The 17,486-nt window shown below is 40.9% G+C and overlaps 1 protein-coding gene across 3 annotated transcripts; it reads left to right on the top strand.

Moving 5' to 3' along the window:
- The first annotated feature begins 11,510 nt into the window (after nt 1-11,510).
- On the top strand, nt 11,511-17,085 carry LOC148016042 (GDSL esterase/lipase At4g10955-like). Of its 3 annotated transcripts, none has more exons than XM_087664576.1 (3): nt 11,511-11,723; nt 15,181-15,573; nt 16,039-17,085. In XM_087664576.1, exons 2-3 carry the CDS (start codon nt 15,244-15,246, stop codon nt 16,681-16,683), a joined length of 975 nt encoding a protein of 324 aa, XP_087520702.1. In that variant the 5' UTR covers nt 11,511-11,723; nt 15,181-15,243; the 3' UTR covers nt 16,684-17,085. The 3 variants fall into 3 exon arrangements, with proteins under 3 accessions (XP_087520702.1, XP_087520700.1, XP_087520701.1); XM_087664574.1 differs by having other exon boundaries at nt 15,135-15,573; XM_087664575.1 differs by lacking the exon at nt 11,511-11,723 and adding an exon at nt 12,754-13,548.
- Nucleotides 17,086-17,486: the final 401 nt, after the last annotated feature.

Here is a 17,486-nt window from a genome sequence, read left to right as displayed (position 1 = left end):
TAAATGAAATTTGTGCTTGGACACTTTGGATGTAGAAATGTGATGATCTTCTTAGCAATTTTCATATTAGGTTACTTGATAAAAAGAAATTATTCCACTATATGTTTTGGATGGGATAGAAATGGGGTATGTGTGTGTGTATGTACAATCCACGTGCATGTGTATGCATGAGAAATAGCTTAAAACCATCAAGGAGGAAGGAAACTCATGAAAGAATAACAATTTTTAACATTGTGCATAACTTAATATTTATAGTTGTGTTGTCGTGACCAAGGGAGAATCCTCTCTCTTTATAGTTACTTATATACTTACCATGTGTAGGAATAGGAGGCTATAACTCAAAAGGGTTGAGCTTTTGCCCTTTGATTGGAGAAGGGATAGCATATATGAGACATGCATGCCTAGTTTAGGTTCACCCATTGTGTGGTGGAATAGTAGGTTGATATTGTGTGAAAGGATTGATCCCTTACCCATGGATCAAACACAGCTACTCCAAAACATGCACAATTTAGAGCATGGAGGCAGGTGTCTTTGTGCAAGCATGTGTATGTGTGCACACTCATTGGATAGAGAGAGATTTATGACTTATTATTCATGTATAGGTGCACACTCATCGAATAGAGAGAGATTTATGACTTGTTATTCATAATGATAGAGTAAAAGGAGCTTTTAAATGTTTATATCTTTTGTCTAAAAAATGTTAACTCAACTAAAAGTTTGCTTAGGTGGATTTCCCACATTAGAGCAAAGGCTTTAAATTTGAAGAGCATAACTTGTTGAATATGTGAGAGAGGGAGAGGTAAGATAGATGTACATGTTGTCCTTATTGTCATTAGGAATGTGTAAAGTAAATTGGGGAGATTTGTAATCACACCTTGTAATCAAAAGCATAGGCACCTCTAGAGAGGTGTTTGGTCCCCAAAACACACACAATATGTGTATGTGTGCACGTGCATGTGCATGTGTGTATGCACATGTGTTCTTGAGCTCATAAATCTCTCTATAGCTGGTTTTGTAGGTAAACTCCTTTGTAGAAACATGTTTAGGGGCTTGAATCCCCTTCATTTCTCTCTCTTACACACTTTACTTAATGTTTGGAAAATGTGAGTTGTGTGTGGACTATTATGTTGGGACACTCTAAGCACTAGTGAGAGTAAGTGACTTATCTTAGATGGTCCGAGTATGATGATTTTGAACCTCAAAACATTTTAAATATACAAAATTCATAAAATAGAATAGTAGCTACAAGAGTCAGGCTCTCTTATGTTTCCTATCCACAGTGAGACTCTCAAGAGTCAAAATCATGACTAAGATGTTGCATGTACCACCATCTTTAGCATTGTATGCTCTTCATATTCGATGTGTACATTTTATGTGCTTCACATGGAAAGTGAGGTTAGTTATGTTTAGGGGGGCAACACCACATTGTTTAAATTCGAGCTTCGATTTGATGCCAAACTTGGTGAGAATATGGTGATACATTAGAAAGGGAGAATCCAATCTCTCTAGAATTCTCATTGATGTCATTCGGATGGGATCATACCAAAACTTTTACTCATGCATGGTCGAAAGGGAGTGACAATAAGCAGCAGCCAGTATGTACAAAGGAAGGGGGGTGGGGGTGGGGAGGCTCCTTAAATTCATTGCAGGTGTTGTGCAGGTCTTGCCAATTAGAGGGGCTTCCCACAAGGTGTTTGAAACGTGCAGTGAAACCATGTGGTGGTGGTTGCAGAACTTACTATGTTGATTTTGTCACCTTTGTGCGGGGTGTTGAGTGACCAAGCATTCTAGTCATGCCTATGGGCAATGCCTATGGGCGAACCTACAATTAAGGACCAAAGCACAAGGTGCAAGTGCCTTCACATGCCAATGATGCTAAAGGACTATTTGACGTGTGTTCCTCCCTCCTCCTGGCTAGGCATTCTACTATGAGAGAACCCAGGCAAGACCACCTAGCAAGTCACCCAAGTCGGAGCGAGCCTTGGAATTGCAGCTTGAAGCCGCCTGCCATCACCAACCAGGCCACCAATCATGACGGCCTCTACCGCTTGAGTAAATTGGAGGCCGCCATTGCAGGAGGCTTCCTCCATGCTAGCATGGCTTGCCGTGGTAGCCATATCGGAGGGGACTACCATAAAATGCTTATCGTGCCTAGAGGCAGACTTGTAGCAGTCGACACTTGCTATGGAGAAGAGGATGGCACTCCAAAAAAGCAGACAAGTAGAGTAGTCCATAATCCATTGGTCTGAGGGGCAATGGGACTGCTTTTACATTCGGGTGGATATCGCAATTCATGGGAACTCGTCGCATGGTCTTTGCAGAGTGCATGATTGTTTCACGTGGGGAGTGTTGGGGGTAAAGGCCCTCTGTCTAGCCACCCGTGTATTACTACACTAATAGTACCCGCTACTACACACTGCAAGTGGCGGGCGCCCATCACAGTCACTTATTCTTTATTCTTTTAGTGATAGTTTGAATAAAGGAAGACTCGACCACGCATTGTGGTTGTTGGAGTTCCCACTTTTGAGTCTCTCTCTCTCTTGGCTCTTGCTCTCCATCTGCCATAGCTCTCACCGCTAAGCTTCTTCCTCCTGGGTTCCACTTCCCTTTCAACTAGTATCAGAGCAAAGGCATTGGAGCTTGCCCAGCATTCTCTTCAGCCTGGATTTGAAGAGCTTCAACCCGAGCTTCCATGGCAGCCATGGCGCCTTCAACCCAAGCTTCAATGGCAGCCATGGCACCTTCATTTGTAGGCATGTTTTGATCTCCAGCCTCCTCCCCGAGCTTCTGGACCTTCATCGGCTTCTTCCTGGGCTGCATTGGAGTCCCTTTGACATTGCCAAGTGCCCCCGAGGATTGTTGAAGACCCCTGAGCCCCCAAGAACAGCCAACACAAATTTTTGCACATTTTTAGGGGGCTGAGCTGACCTATTCCTAGCATTTCCCTGCTCTTCCTCAGCTTCCCGGCACTCTTGGCAACCTTCTTGATTATTGTTTAAATCCCCAGCATTAGTTCTTGGCTCCCAGTGATCAATTCGAGTGCTTCCCTCTTCAGCCCTTGCTGTATACACAGTCCCAGGACTGTCAAAACAGGGCAGCACTTGACATTTATTGTTTGATGCTTCTTGGCATTGCCCGTTTGATACCTATTGATGCCCGGATGTTATGGGATGCTATGACTATGCTTTGGGACTGATTTGGAGTAGATCTGAGCACCATTTGAGCTTCATTTAATAGTAAATTCCTTGTTGCAATACAGTGGGTTGAAGCTAATTTACTTGGTGTATGCATTGGTTCATGGATACGGGGTGCTTACTGGAGGTTTGAATGATCATACTGATGTACTTGGAGGTTGTCAAATGCTTCTTCTTGGTTCCGGAATGATTTTGAGCTTGGATTAGGCTCTGACATGGTCGTCCATCACTGGCATTTGGCTTCAGTTGGCATGCTTTGGACCGGTTTATGCCTATTGTCACTACTTGACATTTAGGCTTCTTGCATTTATGCTTTGGTTTGATATGGATGCCACTTGGTTTGCCTGTGCTTGACAGTTACTTGGAGCTTCGTCTTCACATGTATTTGAGCATTTTGGATCTACTGGGCATTACATTTGGTTGTCAGTTACATACTCTTTGAATGCTTTTAGGCTTATGCTTTATGGGTCAGAGATAGCTTGGAATTTATGCTCCGGATGTACGATATTGGGATTTGGCATGTCTAATGCTATGTATTCGATGTATTAGAGCGTTGCTTGCTCTCTTTACATCTAACTTCACTTCCAGTGGGAGTCTCTTGGTATATTCAGATGTACAAAGAGTCTTGTTTACACTTGAGCTTGAACTTGTGAGACAATTACATGCATTTGCTCTCTTGAGAGCTTTATGTCTGCAGTTAGTCTGTAGGGGGCTGATTTGATATGCCTATTGGGGCCGGCACCTATCTCTGTCTCACAGGTTTGTCAGTTTTGTATGCATCTTGGATGGTTATGTATTGAGCTTCTTGCTCTATCAGTTGTGCTTGTGCTTGGTCTCTTCTCTTACCCCAAGATCCATTACATGCATGACTTCTAGACCTATGAGATGTCTCTTGCATGACAGGTTATTGGTTTGACAGTTCTTGGTACCTTTGACACTCACTGTTGGATGTATCTTGCTACCTGGAAGTTGTAGTGACATACGTATCAGTGATTGCTTCATTTTGGGACAATTTTACATACTGCTGTCATTTATTACAGCAAGCTGAAATCTGCAGATTTTGAGCACTTCTATGAGGGTAATGCTTACTATTTGATGTTATCTTGGTCATATTTGGTGGACAGGTGCTTCTCTTGGTGATATCCACTCTTTCAGCTAGTTTTAGCAGTGGTTTTAGTGCATTTTCTGCTAATTACAACAACATGCAATTTTGCTTTTTTGCTTTGATTTGGGACAGTATGGCTGGTCATTTGAAAGACACAGCTCTCTTTAACATTGCCAAGTTGGATGATACCAACTATGGGTATTGGAAGTCCCAAATATGGCACGTTTTGGTGCAGAAGTTGCAAATTAAACCCTTGTCTTTCAAGGGTGTTAAACCTGAGGATATGGATGATGATGTTTGGATGGAAGTTGATGAGCTATGCAAGTCTACCATTATTTTGTCACTCTCAGAAGAGGTCCATCATAATGTTGTTGAAGATGAAAATCAGAGTGCATGGGAAAATATGATGTCTTAGACACATTTCAACGTTGGCTTGCATTGGCAGAGAACCAATCTACGAAAAGGCTAAAATGCCTAAGGTCAGATAATGGGGGTGAGTATGTATCACATGCTTTTGAGCAGTTTTGTGATGAGCGGGGTATTAAGCGTTAGTTGCCCCTTACACCCCTCCCTAGAATGGTATGGTTGAACGCATGAATAGGACCATTCAGGAAAGGGTCCGTAGCATGCTTAGCCAGGTTGGCTTATCGCAGCACTTTTGGGATGAGGCAGTTACTACTGCAGTGCATCTCATTAACAGGCTGCCTAGCAATGGCATTGACTTTCAGGTTGTAGAGGAGGTATAGGTAGGCAAGCCCCCCTCTTATGATCATTTGCGTGTCTTTGGATGTGAGGCATTCTGCCATGTGCCCAAGGACAAATGCAATAAGCTGGATCCTAAAAGTGTCAAATGTATTTTCATTGGCTATGGAGATGCAGGAGAGATGGGTTACCATCTATGGGATCTGCATGCGCGGAAAGTGATCCGCAGCCATGATGTCATATTTCATGAGGACAAGATGCATATGCAGCCTGAGAAAGTGATTGAAGTACGCAGAGTTATCTTTCAAGAGGAGCCACCTGCTACCGTTCAGCCCGCTCCACGGCCAACTACACAGCATGCAGCATCACCTGATGCTTATGGCCCAGATGCTAGACATGCTGATGTTAGACAAGATGTCGGTCAGGAAGCAAAGCCTGGGTTGAGGCGTTCTACTAGAGATAGACGACCTCCTGACCGTTTTGCGCCCTCTATGGATTATGTACTAGTTACATATGTAGGAGAGCCTCTCACTTATGATGAGGCTATGCACAGGGGTGGTTATCACTCTTGGGAGAGGGCTATGCAGTTTGAGCTTGACTCATTGCATAAGAATCGGACTTGGGATTTGGTTTCCTTGCCTCAAGGTAAGAAGGTTTTGCCATGCAAGTGAATGTACAAGCTGAAAAGTACCCTTGGACATCCCAAGCCGGCATACAAGGCTCAATTGGTTGCTAAGGGTTTTAAGTAGGAGCATGGTGTTGACTTTGATGAATTCTTTTCTCCCGTGGTTAAGATGACCACCCTACGCTTAGTCTTGGCCTTGGTTGCACAGCTTGACCTGTACTTGTACCAGATGGATATCAAGATGGCTTTTTTACATGGGGACTTGCATGATGAGATTTACATGGAGCAGCCTAAGGGCTTTGTAAACCCTGGCAGGGAACACCTAGTGTGCAAGCTAAAGAAGAGTCTATATGGCTTGAAGCAGGTACCTAGGGAATGGTACCATAAGTTTGATGCATTCATGCAGTCATAGGGCTACAGCCGCAGTGCTATGGATCTGTCGTGTTGTGCTTGTACACGAAGAAAGCCCGTGATGGTTCTTTATTGGTTTCGGTACTCTATGTGGATGACATGCTTTTAGCAAGGACAACTCATGAGGAGCTAGATGCTCTTAAGGCTCAGCTCAAGAAGATCCTTGAGATGAAAGATCTAGGACAGGCCTCTCATATACTTGGTATGCGCATTATGTGCGATAGATCTCAAGGACTACTCTATTTGTCACAGAGGGAGTACATTCATAAAGTCCTTGAGCGCTTCCACATGCAGGATGTTAAGCCTATTGGCTATCCATTACCTTGGTTTCACAGGCCGATTGTCTGTAGAAAAATGAGCAGAAGGCTGAGATGGCCAAGATTCCCTATGCATCAACCATGGGCAGTCTTATGTATGCCATGATAGCCATGTGCCACAACCCCAACTGCAAAAGCAATATCTGGACGGTATGGCTACATGTGGCAAGAAACATTGGGATGCCATGAAGGGTATCATGAGGTACTTGAAGGGCACAATAGATATGTGTCTTTGTTATGGCAGCTAGGATACAACAATCGTGGGGTACACTGACTCTGATTATGCAGGACATGCAGATAGTAGGAAGTCCACTTTCTGGCTATGTGTTCACTTATGCTAGAGGGGCTATCTCTTGGATGTCTAGGGCGCAGAAGTGTATAACCCTTTCTACTACAAAGGCCAAATATATTGCAGCCACAGAGGCTTGCAAGGAGGCTATCTGGTTAGGCCATTTGATTGCAGACCTTGGTATGACAAATGCTATGCCTACACTATATTCGGATTCTATGAGTGCTATTCAGTTGGCCAAGAATCCAGTCTTCCATGCAAAGACGAAACATATTGAGGTGAGGTATCACTTCATTCGCGAGGTCGTTGAGGACAGGTCTATTGACCTTGTCAAGATTCCTTGTCAAGATTCACTGAGCAGAATCTTGCAGACTTGCTCATAAAGAGCCTTACTACCGAGCGCTTTGCCTTCCTCAGGAGATTGATGGGCATTGGATGAGATGATGTATTTTTCCTCATCCTGTTGTACATGTGTACATGTTGTACTATCTTTTCTTTTTTCTCTCTCACTAGGGCAGATTCGCCTTTAAGTGGGAGGTTGTTGGGGGTAAAGGCGCCTCGGCCTAGCTGCCAGTGTATTACTACACTGACAATACCCGCTACTACACACTGTAGGTGGCGGGCACCCGTCACAGTCACTTATTCTTTATTCTTTTAGTAACAATTTGAATAAAGGAAGGCTCGGCCACACATTTTGGTTGTTGGAGTTCCCACTTTTGAGTCTCTCTCTCTCTTGGCTCTTGCTCTCCATCCGCCATAGCTCTCACTGCCAAACTTCTTCCTCCTAGGTTCCACTTCCCTTTCAGGGTGGGTTCCTCTAACACTCCGAGGGAAGCCTCTCTTACATGTCACCCACACCTCGAGGGCATGTTTGTCTTGGTGCACCGTCATGGGTGGTGGGAGTGGGATAATGGCTAGGACAACAAAACCTAGCAAGATATGTCAATGAACTTATTGTGTGGGCCGCTTTGACAAGGCGTTAGCAGGAGATGGCAATGATCTTTTTTGGCCATGGAGACCATTTTGGCAATGATTAAGAAGGGGAAAATCTATTTTTCTCACATATTTGTATTATTTTTTATTTGGCAGCAACCTTCCACTCTCCCTTAAAGCTTGGATGCTAATCATCTAATGCATCATTTCAGCCTCCCCTCGAGCTTGTCAATATCCCCTTCTTACTCATCATTTGGGATGTTTCATCAATCCACCATTGGACCAATCCATCGTTTCCAATACACTACATCACCAAGAAGAAGAGGAGAAGGAGAAGGAGTTAGAGCATGCTTCAATTCCAAACACGACTCTTATGCCCATCTGCGTGCTTAGCGACATTAATTCTAAGGTCCAATTACAATCGACTAATCACAAGTTAATGAAGATGCTTAGTTCAAGTGGCAGCGACCATAATGTGAGGTGCAAATATCTTTCGCCCCTTCACCTTATGCTTTAATATTTGACCAATCAAATACATGATTCTCATCATAATGACATGGTGATAGATGCCATGAAGGGGAGAGACCTTAGAAGGCTTAGAGATGTCATATGGAGGAGCATGGGCTTCTTTAGGTAGATTAGACTATCGTTTCAATATGAGCCCTTGTACAACTATTGCGATTGGTTAGCTTACAAGAGATCTCATGTTCAACAGCTTGTGTATGTAGTTCAAAGTGATTACACTGTCAACCTTTAAGAACTTAATCCGTTAGTTACAATTATAGTTATCGATTAGTTAGTTGCAATTGAGATTGATCACCTAATCCATTAGTTATGATCATAATTATAGATTATAGTATAAATTATGATTGCAATTAGTTATAGATTATAGTTATGATTGTGATATTATCAAGTTAGTTCATTAGTAGTAATAGTTAGTAATTAGTAGTACTCATTTTTTACTAATTAGTAGTTCGTATGTAGTTAGAGTAAGTGCTAGTTATTTAGTAAGTTAGTTTATTAGTAATAGTAGTAATAGTTAGCAATTACTAGTAACTAATTACTAATAATTAATAAGTAATAATTTATTAATTTAGTCCTTCAATAGTAGTAGTAATAGTTAGTAATTAATAATTAATTAGTAATTATGATCTCATTAGTTCAATTAATTAAACTTAGATAATTAGTTTATTAGTAACTACTAATAGTATCTAATTAATATAAGTAATTGTGATGCCATTAGTTCATTAATAATTAGTAATATGTGTGTGTGTGGTGTGTTTGTTGTTAGAAGTAGTTAGAGTTAGTAGAATTAGTTTACATAAACTAATATATACAAAACCATCAACTAATTTTAGGCACATAGTTTGATTTAGTTACATAATTAACTTTTCATACGTAGTTATTGCCCTCATTAGCAGGAAATTTTGTAGAGTTTTAAGTACATAGTTACTTTTAGATGCATAGTTACATTTAGTTATTACATACACCATTGGACCAATCCATCGTTTCCAATACACTACATCAATCCACCATTGGACCAATCCATCGTTTCCAATACACTACATCACCAAGAAGAAGAGGAGAAGGAGAAGGAGTTAGAGCATGCTTCAATTCCAAACACGACTCTTATGCCCATCTGCGTGCTTAGCGACATTAATTCTAAGGTCCAATTACAATCGACTAATCACAAGTTAATGAAGATGCTTAGTTCAAGTGGCAGCGACCATAATGTGAGGTGCAAATATCTTTCGCCCCTTCACCTTATGCTTTAATATTTGACCAATCAAATACATGATTCTCATCATAATGACATGGTGATAGATGCCATGAAGGGGAGAGACCTTAGAAGGCTTAGAGATGTCATATGGAGGAGCATGGGCTTCTTTAGGTAGATTAGACTATCGTTTCAATATGAGCCCTTGTACAACTATTGCGATTGGTTAGCTTACAAGAGATCTCATGTTCAACAGCTTGTGTATGTAGTTCAAAGTGATTACACTGTCAACCTTTAAGAACTTAATCCGTTAGTTACAATTATAGTTATAGATTAGTTAGTTGCAATTGAGATTGATCACCTAATCCATTAGTTATGATCATAATTATAGATTATAGTATAAATTATGATTGCAATTAGTTATAGATTATAGTTATGATTGTGATATTATCAAGTTAGTTCATTAGTAGTAATAGTTAGTAATTAGTAGTACTCATTTTTTACTAATTAGTAGTTCGTATGTAGTTAGAGTAAGTGCTAGTTATTTAGTAAGTTAGTTTATTAGTAATAGTAGTAATAGTTAGCAATTACTAGTAACTAATTACTAATAATTAATAAGTAATAATTTATTAAGTTAGTCCTTCAATAGTAGTAGTAATAGTTAGTAATTAATAATTAATTAGTAATTATGATCTCATTAGTTCAATTAATTAAACTTAGATAATTAGTTTATTAGTAACTACTAATAGTATCTAATTAATATAAGTAATTGTGATGCCATTAGTTCATTAATAATTAGTAATATGTGTGTGTGTGGTGTGTTTGTTGTTAGAAGTAGTTAGAGTTAGTAGAATTAGTTTACATAAACTAATATATACAAAACCATCAACTAATTTTAGGCACATAGTTTGATTTAGTTACATAATTAACTTTTCATACGTAGTTATTGCCCTCATTAGCAGGAAATTTTGTAGAGTTTTAAGTACATAGTTACTTTTAGATGCATAGTTACATTTAGTTATTACATACATTATTATATTTAGTTAGTTAGTTTAAAGTTAAACTAACAGTTTAGTTATTTATCATTAAATAATCCATAATGTATAATTGTATTTAAATATAATAATAATAATAATTGTACATAGAATTAATATAGTTTGCTTATCTGGTTTTGTCTCATCATTGCACGCTTCACCTTAGTAAGGACAACCACAATCTCCATATGTATGATCTTCCAGAAGGTTAGAACTTGCATAAAGGAAGGTAAAGAAAATCAAAGACAAGTATATATATTTTTTGAAAGATGGGGGAATGGCACATTCCCCCATAATTATAAAACGTCGAAGAGACTTGTACGAGCTCTTTGACATGCTGCTTGTATAGCATGTTTATCTATTTTCTTGTATCACTACTATGCTTTTAAAAAGTTATAAGTCTTAACCAAAAGTATATGTGAAATGTGAATACCATCACTCACATCTCAAATTTTAACCAAGTAACTTTTTTTCTTTGGTTGTATACTTTGCAAGGTACTTTTCATCAGCACGATATCTCAAGCTATAGGATAAGTTTGTGACGAAATTTGATTGGCTTCAAAAACTTGAGTAACTAAACTCAAACAAAACATTCTAAAAAATCATGTAGTTATTTGAACATATAGATTAAGATATAAGAGCATATTTAATCACAGAATGATATTGTTGTCATGAATCAATGTAAGTTCTTATGCTAGCAAATTTCACAGTAGCAATGCACTCCATGCGAATACCAAATCAAGAGGCCTCATTAAGGCCTTCTAGGGAAAAGAACTAGTTTTTTAAAAATCCACGGACTAAATATGAAATATGTTCCCTTCATCTGGTTTAAACTATTTTATAGACGACTCACAATTTCAAATGTTCAACTTTGAATTTCAAACAGGATAGAACAGGGACTAGGAAAAAAAACACACACGATATCAAAACTTCTATTTTCCTTGGAATCTCGACCCATTGCGAATTGGGGAAGCGTATGCTCGTGTATTCGTCTATAAGCCGAACGACGCGATACCACGACCTAAACCTGGCTGCATGTGTGAACGACCCCGTTTGCTTTAGGATGTGAATTTGTGAAATGGGAAATTCTTTTTAAATTTTTTTTTCGGGAAATTGCAAAATTTAAAATTGATGGAGAGTAAAAGGAAATTCTGCTGTCTCCGTCTGGGAAGTGTGGCATGTGAAGAGAGTTGGCAGGGGTCGGTATTCGGTATTCAATTACGGCAAAGCTCCTGGTATGGTATTATGAGCACGCCTATTTCATCACCCTCGGGATTCTCTGAGAGAGAGAGAGAGAGAGAGAGAGAATGAAGGTCGACGATCCGCAAACGCTACTGGATGAACGAGATGTCTTCGATCTCAGTGGTCCGACCCATCTGCTCCATCCCTCAGCCTGGTAATCCTCCCTCCCAATTCCTCAAATTTGCAGTCTCTGATTAACATCGCTCAGTACAGTGCTTTCTGTATGGAAAATTGGTGGGATTAGTCCTTTCCTTGTTCCCAAATTTGCAGTCTCTGATTAACATAGCTCAGTACAGTGCCCTCCTTCTTCCCAAATTTGTATCCCTATGGCGAGATGTTGCATCAGAACCACATGGAATGGTTGTCCGTGGTTTCAGTTGGGGATGTTGGAATCAGAAGCAAATGAAGTCGTTGTTTTTAGTCGGGAATCAGAAGCAAGTGAAATGGTTATCCTTGCTTTCTTAGTTGGAGGATGATGGAGCCTATCCCAAAATTTGTCTGCAATTGAGCATATCCTTCATCAGAAGCAATAGTTTTGTCCATCAGGATGGTGGGCATTGGTCTACTGCTTCTCGCAAAATTTATCTGCATGCGAGGATATGGCATCAAAAGCGAATGGAATGGCTATTCTTCTTTTTAGTCGGGGGTCGGACTTGACAAGAAGGAGGTTCAAGTTTGTATCCCTGCTAATCGGCAGATTCTTGCACTCATGTCCTTTGATTGGTGTCAGACCAAATGCCAAATGTAATCAAAGTCTGTCAAAGAATTGCTTGATGCACTATCTCTAGTGATAGCTGCTTTAAGCATCAAATGCTATCGTAGCATTGTTTTAAAGGATGACACGATAATTGTGTGGTGGGGGGTGATTAATTTCGTCACTTAACTTGGTCAGCCTGGCAACATCACAAGGTAGCATGGCATTTGCTTTTTAACTCTCGAAGAGCTGTTTTCTGGAACCCAACCCATTGTTGCAACCAAAAAGATAGCTGCTATCAGGAACAAACAAGAAAATTCTCAGGTTCAGATTTGCTTGTAACTGGGCCTTCTTTAGAACATCTGGCCTGTCTATGCTACTTCAAAGATTTTGAGCTGCTGTTGAAAATCTGACCTGTCGGTGCTTTGCCAAACCAGCTTCTCAGGGAATAAAAGACGTTTAATAGATCCAAACCATAGTAAATTCAAACTGTGGAAGCAGTGAGGTATGTTATCATCGACTCTATCTAAAGCTCAAGGACTCTATCTAAAGCAACCCTTGAGCTCAAGGTCCAGATTGTCCCAAGCCTGCCAAGCTATGGCAGTGCCACCCTTGTGTAGAGTTCAACCAGATACGCCAGCTGATGTCAAGGATGTTTCAACAGTGCTTAATATGTCACAACACTGTTTTCTATTTCAAGGGCTCATTAAACTTCTTGTCTAAGGCAAGGATGGAAACAACAGTTATCATCTCTGAGCCACTGTAGATCTGATTCAGACTGCCATGGCAGGAAGAGAAGGAGATAGAACTTGCCGGTATTGGTTTGAAGAGCTCAAATCCCGGGCTGCCAAGCATTAGACACTTGCTGAATGCAAAGAAAATACTATTCTGATGAAGACATGAAGGGCCTAACTGTAAGGAGTGACTTGATTGCATAAGTCAAGGATCCAAGAAAGTTGTACTGGCAAATTGAAATTGGAAGCACATGCATTCTGTTGCAATGGGACTAGTTGAGTCTTGTTTTTTGGATTGCTAGGGGCTCCACCTAGTTGAGCTTTATCTGCTTAAATCTATATAATACTTGGGTCGACTTGTGGTGGAGTCAACTAATTCACAATCACACTTCTGGTCTAACTTTGCTTATCTGAGCAAGGAGGTTTCCAACTCTAAAGCAGTTTGACTAAGCTTACATCAGGACAGCAGAAAGGCACTCATGCATGCTGGACCTCCTGTAGATGGCTTTCCATGTTCCTTGACAAATTTGTACAGGACCTTAAATGATGAGGTGCGTCTACAGACGGTCTTTCCTGCAAAAGACAGTGTGCAACCAGACTACCAGTAGACAACTCGTATGGTGCATTTTAGAAATGTTTTAGTGCTGCTTCTTCTCATGCTTCCCACATGAAGATGGCTGTTGCCACAGACAGTAAAAGAAAGTTCTATCTTGCAGTGAGCTGTTTCATTTCCTGCTGATCAGAAATGCACAAAATTTGGAGGTTCTACTGCTACAATATACTACGTCTGCGTTGTTAGCCTGGAGATGTCTGTATTATCTGCTAAGCATGATGGGGTTTGTCTGTAGTGGTACCTGTTAATCTGAGTAGCATCTTGCTTAAAAAATATCATGGGACAGATTTTGGGGATTGGGAAGGGAACAGTAATTGCCATCCCCTGTCATCATGAGAGGGGCTCTAACATGGGGACAGGACTGGGATGGGAAGCTAGAAATGGCCGTCCCATGTTACTGTATTTTGTTGCTTTCTAGTTTTATTGGGACAGAGATAATACTAGATGTCTGATTGGTCCTGCTGCTGTGCAATGCACTTCTAATGATGGGCTCTTATCTCTATGCTTATGACACAACTAGCGAACTTAGTTGAACCATTAATAGTGTTACTCAGTGGAGTGTCCTGACTTTGATACAGCTGAGGCTCTATAACTAAAAGATCACAGGTGATTAGTTGTAACCTGTCTCTAGACAAATTGGATGATGGGCCTACTTCTAGAACCTTTGATTCTGGGGTGACTTTGTCACAGTGAGAATCCAGAGATAAGCCCTTAGTGGATCTGGCTCAGTTGCTTTTGCTAAAGGATTGACCTAGTGTTCTTCATTTACTCAACAGGAACTAACAGTACTTAATACTGAAAAGGGTTTGATATCTTTATTGAAGGTCACATCTCAGCAAGAGTTGAAGCGTACAGTGGTCAGCTCCACAATAACACCACTCAAGGTTCAATCTTGGGGTAGTCACTTTTTATTAATGTACCCTATCATGCAACTTAGGTGATGAGATGCTTTTAATTTAATTGACATACAGACACATAAGGGATGCATTTAAACAGTAGGGGTGGTTGAATTCAAGGAGGAAAAACATACATTGAGAGACCTTCAATTAAAAGGGTAATTTTGAATGCACATGAGAGGGGTAGCTTTGTGGGGTTCGATGAGGTGGGATTTGGTGGAATAAACAGGGCAAAGAGTGGACAACTTGAGTGAGTTCTGCTGATATTATAATCTGAATGCGAAACAGAGATTGCCATAATCTGTTAGCTAGAGTGGATCCTTTATGAAGATAGTTTTTTTGAATAATCCAACTTTGGTTGAGAACCATCACCTAAAGGGGAACCTTTTTTGACAACAGTTGTTTTGTGTACTCCAACTTTTTTTGAGAACAGCTCCCTCTGTCAGGTGCACTTTGTATACTTGTTTGTATTTGTGTGGCTTCAAAGAGAACTTACATGCAGTGTAGCGGCCTAGGCTGTGGATGTGTATTTGTGGCTTCAAATAAGGGCTTTGAACTTCACAATTCCTGAAATTGTCAACAATGGGCTGAGTCGAACTGACATAAAACAATTTTTTCTTTGCATCAGCTCGGAGGGTGAGGAAAAACAAGCCTTGCTTGCTGCACTTGTGCAGGCAGTGTATGTAGCAGAGAAGGATAGGCAGCTTGCAAAGTATGGGACGAGTGCACAGGCATCGATGTGGTGGAGTCAGCTTGGTTATGAGCCTGTGACATTCATACATGGAGATGAGAGTGAGCAGATAATAGGCATGGTATTCAAAAAGATAGAGAATAATGTCTATGAAGACCCTGAAAAGCAGGATACAGAAGAAGTGCAAACAGAAGAAGATGAACAAGAAAAGGAAGCAGAAACCGTCCTTGTGGTTGCATTCAGAGGGACAATGTTGTCTCAAGGTGAATCTATGCCAGGTGATCTAGTTGCTAATATGTACCTTCTCTTACAGCAGCTTCATACCACAGCTCGTTACAACATTGCACTGCAGTCCATCAGAGCCGTAGTACAACAGGTGCACCAAGTTCTCTCTCAAAATTTAAGGGTTGAACAAAAGAAGTTTTAGACAAATTTCCACTATAATCCCCACATGTGAATTATGACAACATCATGAGCTTCTGTAAGGGAGGGACTGCATACCTAGCCAGGTATGGTTGGAGGCCAGGGGCTGCTGGCCTGGGGTGGGGGTTGGCAGCCCCCTCCCCCCAACTGCACCTAGCTAGGTATGCAGTGTATCCTGAGCAGAAGCTTGTGTATTGAACACTACATGGGGAAAAGGAAGGGAAAAAAGCCCTTTTTCCCATGTGGGAAAACGTCTAAAACTTTGTGTAAATGACCAAACCATTTGCTCTTTACGAATTTGAAAAGCATGACAGGAGAGAGGACAGAAAAGGGGCAGGGGTGAGGTAGGTTATATGATGTTTATGATTCTTTAACTACTTGACTATGGTTCTGAAATGATATCTTTCCTATTGAGCAGGTGGGCTGCAAGAATACCATCATAGCAGGCCATTCTTTGGGGGCTGCCCTTGCTTTGCTGGCTGGTCAAACATTGGCTTCAGAGGGGACATGCATTGAAACCCACCTTTTCAATCCTCCTTACCCCTCTCCTCCATTGGAGCGTATCAAAAGCCAGAGATGGAAACTCGCCCTGCAGCTTCTTCGCATGGCTTCTGCAGCCACCCTTTCTGGCCTTCTCCTTGATTCCAAGAGCAGGGCACAAGTCTTTAGTGCATTTCATGCTTTGAATTGTTGGCTTCCTCATCTCTATGTCAATCCCAAGGATCCAATTTGCTCATCCTACATTGGTTATTTCTCAAGCTGCGATTTCATGCGGAGGATTGGTGCCGGTACTCTGGCTCAGCTTGCAGCTCCAATCTCTCTGCGAGGAACCATCCAGCACTACTTATTTGGAGAGTGTAAGGCCTTTCATCTCATACCTTGTGCTCATCTTCATGTTGTGAAGCAGACTTCTGGAAAGCTTGTTAAAGCCCATGGCTTGCATCAGTGGTGGTCACCTGAGCTTGAAACCATTCGAGTACAAGCTAATCTTGATCCTGAAAAGATCACTGAAGGTGTCAGTAATGATTTGCTACAAAAAATGGGTGAGTTGACCATCAGATAACACCATTGGGAGCATGGATGTGAGCAGCAGTCATGGCATGTATTTTGTGCTCTGTGCATGTGAATCAGTTTATGTATGTGGGTAGGATGTGTATGGATGAATTGTGATGGCATGTCATCTTGTGCTGTGTATAATTTAGTTGATGGTGAAGCATGTGACTTTAAGCAGTTACTTGGACTTCTGTTCCTAATCTTTCCTTAACCTAATTTGTGGATTCAATTGGTGGTGAAGCTCCATCCAACTTTATAAAAAGCTTTCTAGGCTTCTATTCCTATTCTTCTCCTAACATGCTTTGTTAGCATTGCCCTTTAGGGCATATGCTTACAGAATGGTGTGGTGACAAGGTGGTGCACGTCCCAAAAAATTTACCCATTATTAACTTCAATCCACTTAGCCTTGAAATGTGTGGATATCTTGCTTTTCAAGAAAGAAGAGTTTGTTTTTAGAAGATTAAAGAAAAGGGTTCTCTCTCTCTCACACACACACACAAAGAAAAAAGAAAAAAAGGATAATGTGTGCATAAGTGCGACGATGGTGTACGGAAGGCCCGATGACGGAGCCAGGCTCGTGCCAGTTGCTAGGCATGCACTGGTTGCTTGACATTCTAGTAGGGGGCTATCGAGGCTATTTGCTAGCGGGCCTCATCCTCAGCTACTGTCTCACCTTGCCTTCCTCCCCGAGCTCTTCTCGTGATTGATAATCATTGTTTCCTTGATATGTTGTTTTTGTCATCCCTACAAAAACAAAGCTTTATGTTTGTCAAGATCTTTATTAGTTTGAGATGTGATCACTATTGAAGATTT

Source organism: Lygodium microphyllum, chromosome 23, assembly GCF_053477565.2.
Source record: "Lygodium microphyllum isolate KBCC chromosome 23, Lygodium_microphyllum_v1.1.10, whole genome shotgun sequence".
Classification (NCBI taxonomy): Eukaryota; Viridiplantae; Streptophyta; class Polypodiopsida; order Schizaeales; family Lygodiaceae; genus Lygodium; species Lygodium microphyllum.
Note: the sequence above shows the minus strand (reverse complement) of the source record. Positions and strands in the feature narration are given on the sequence as shown.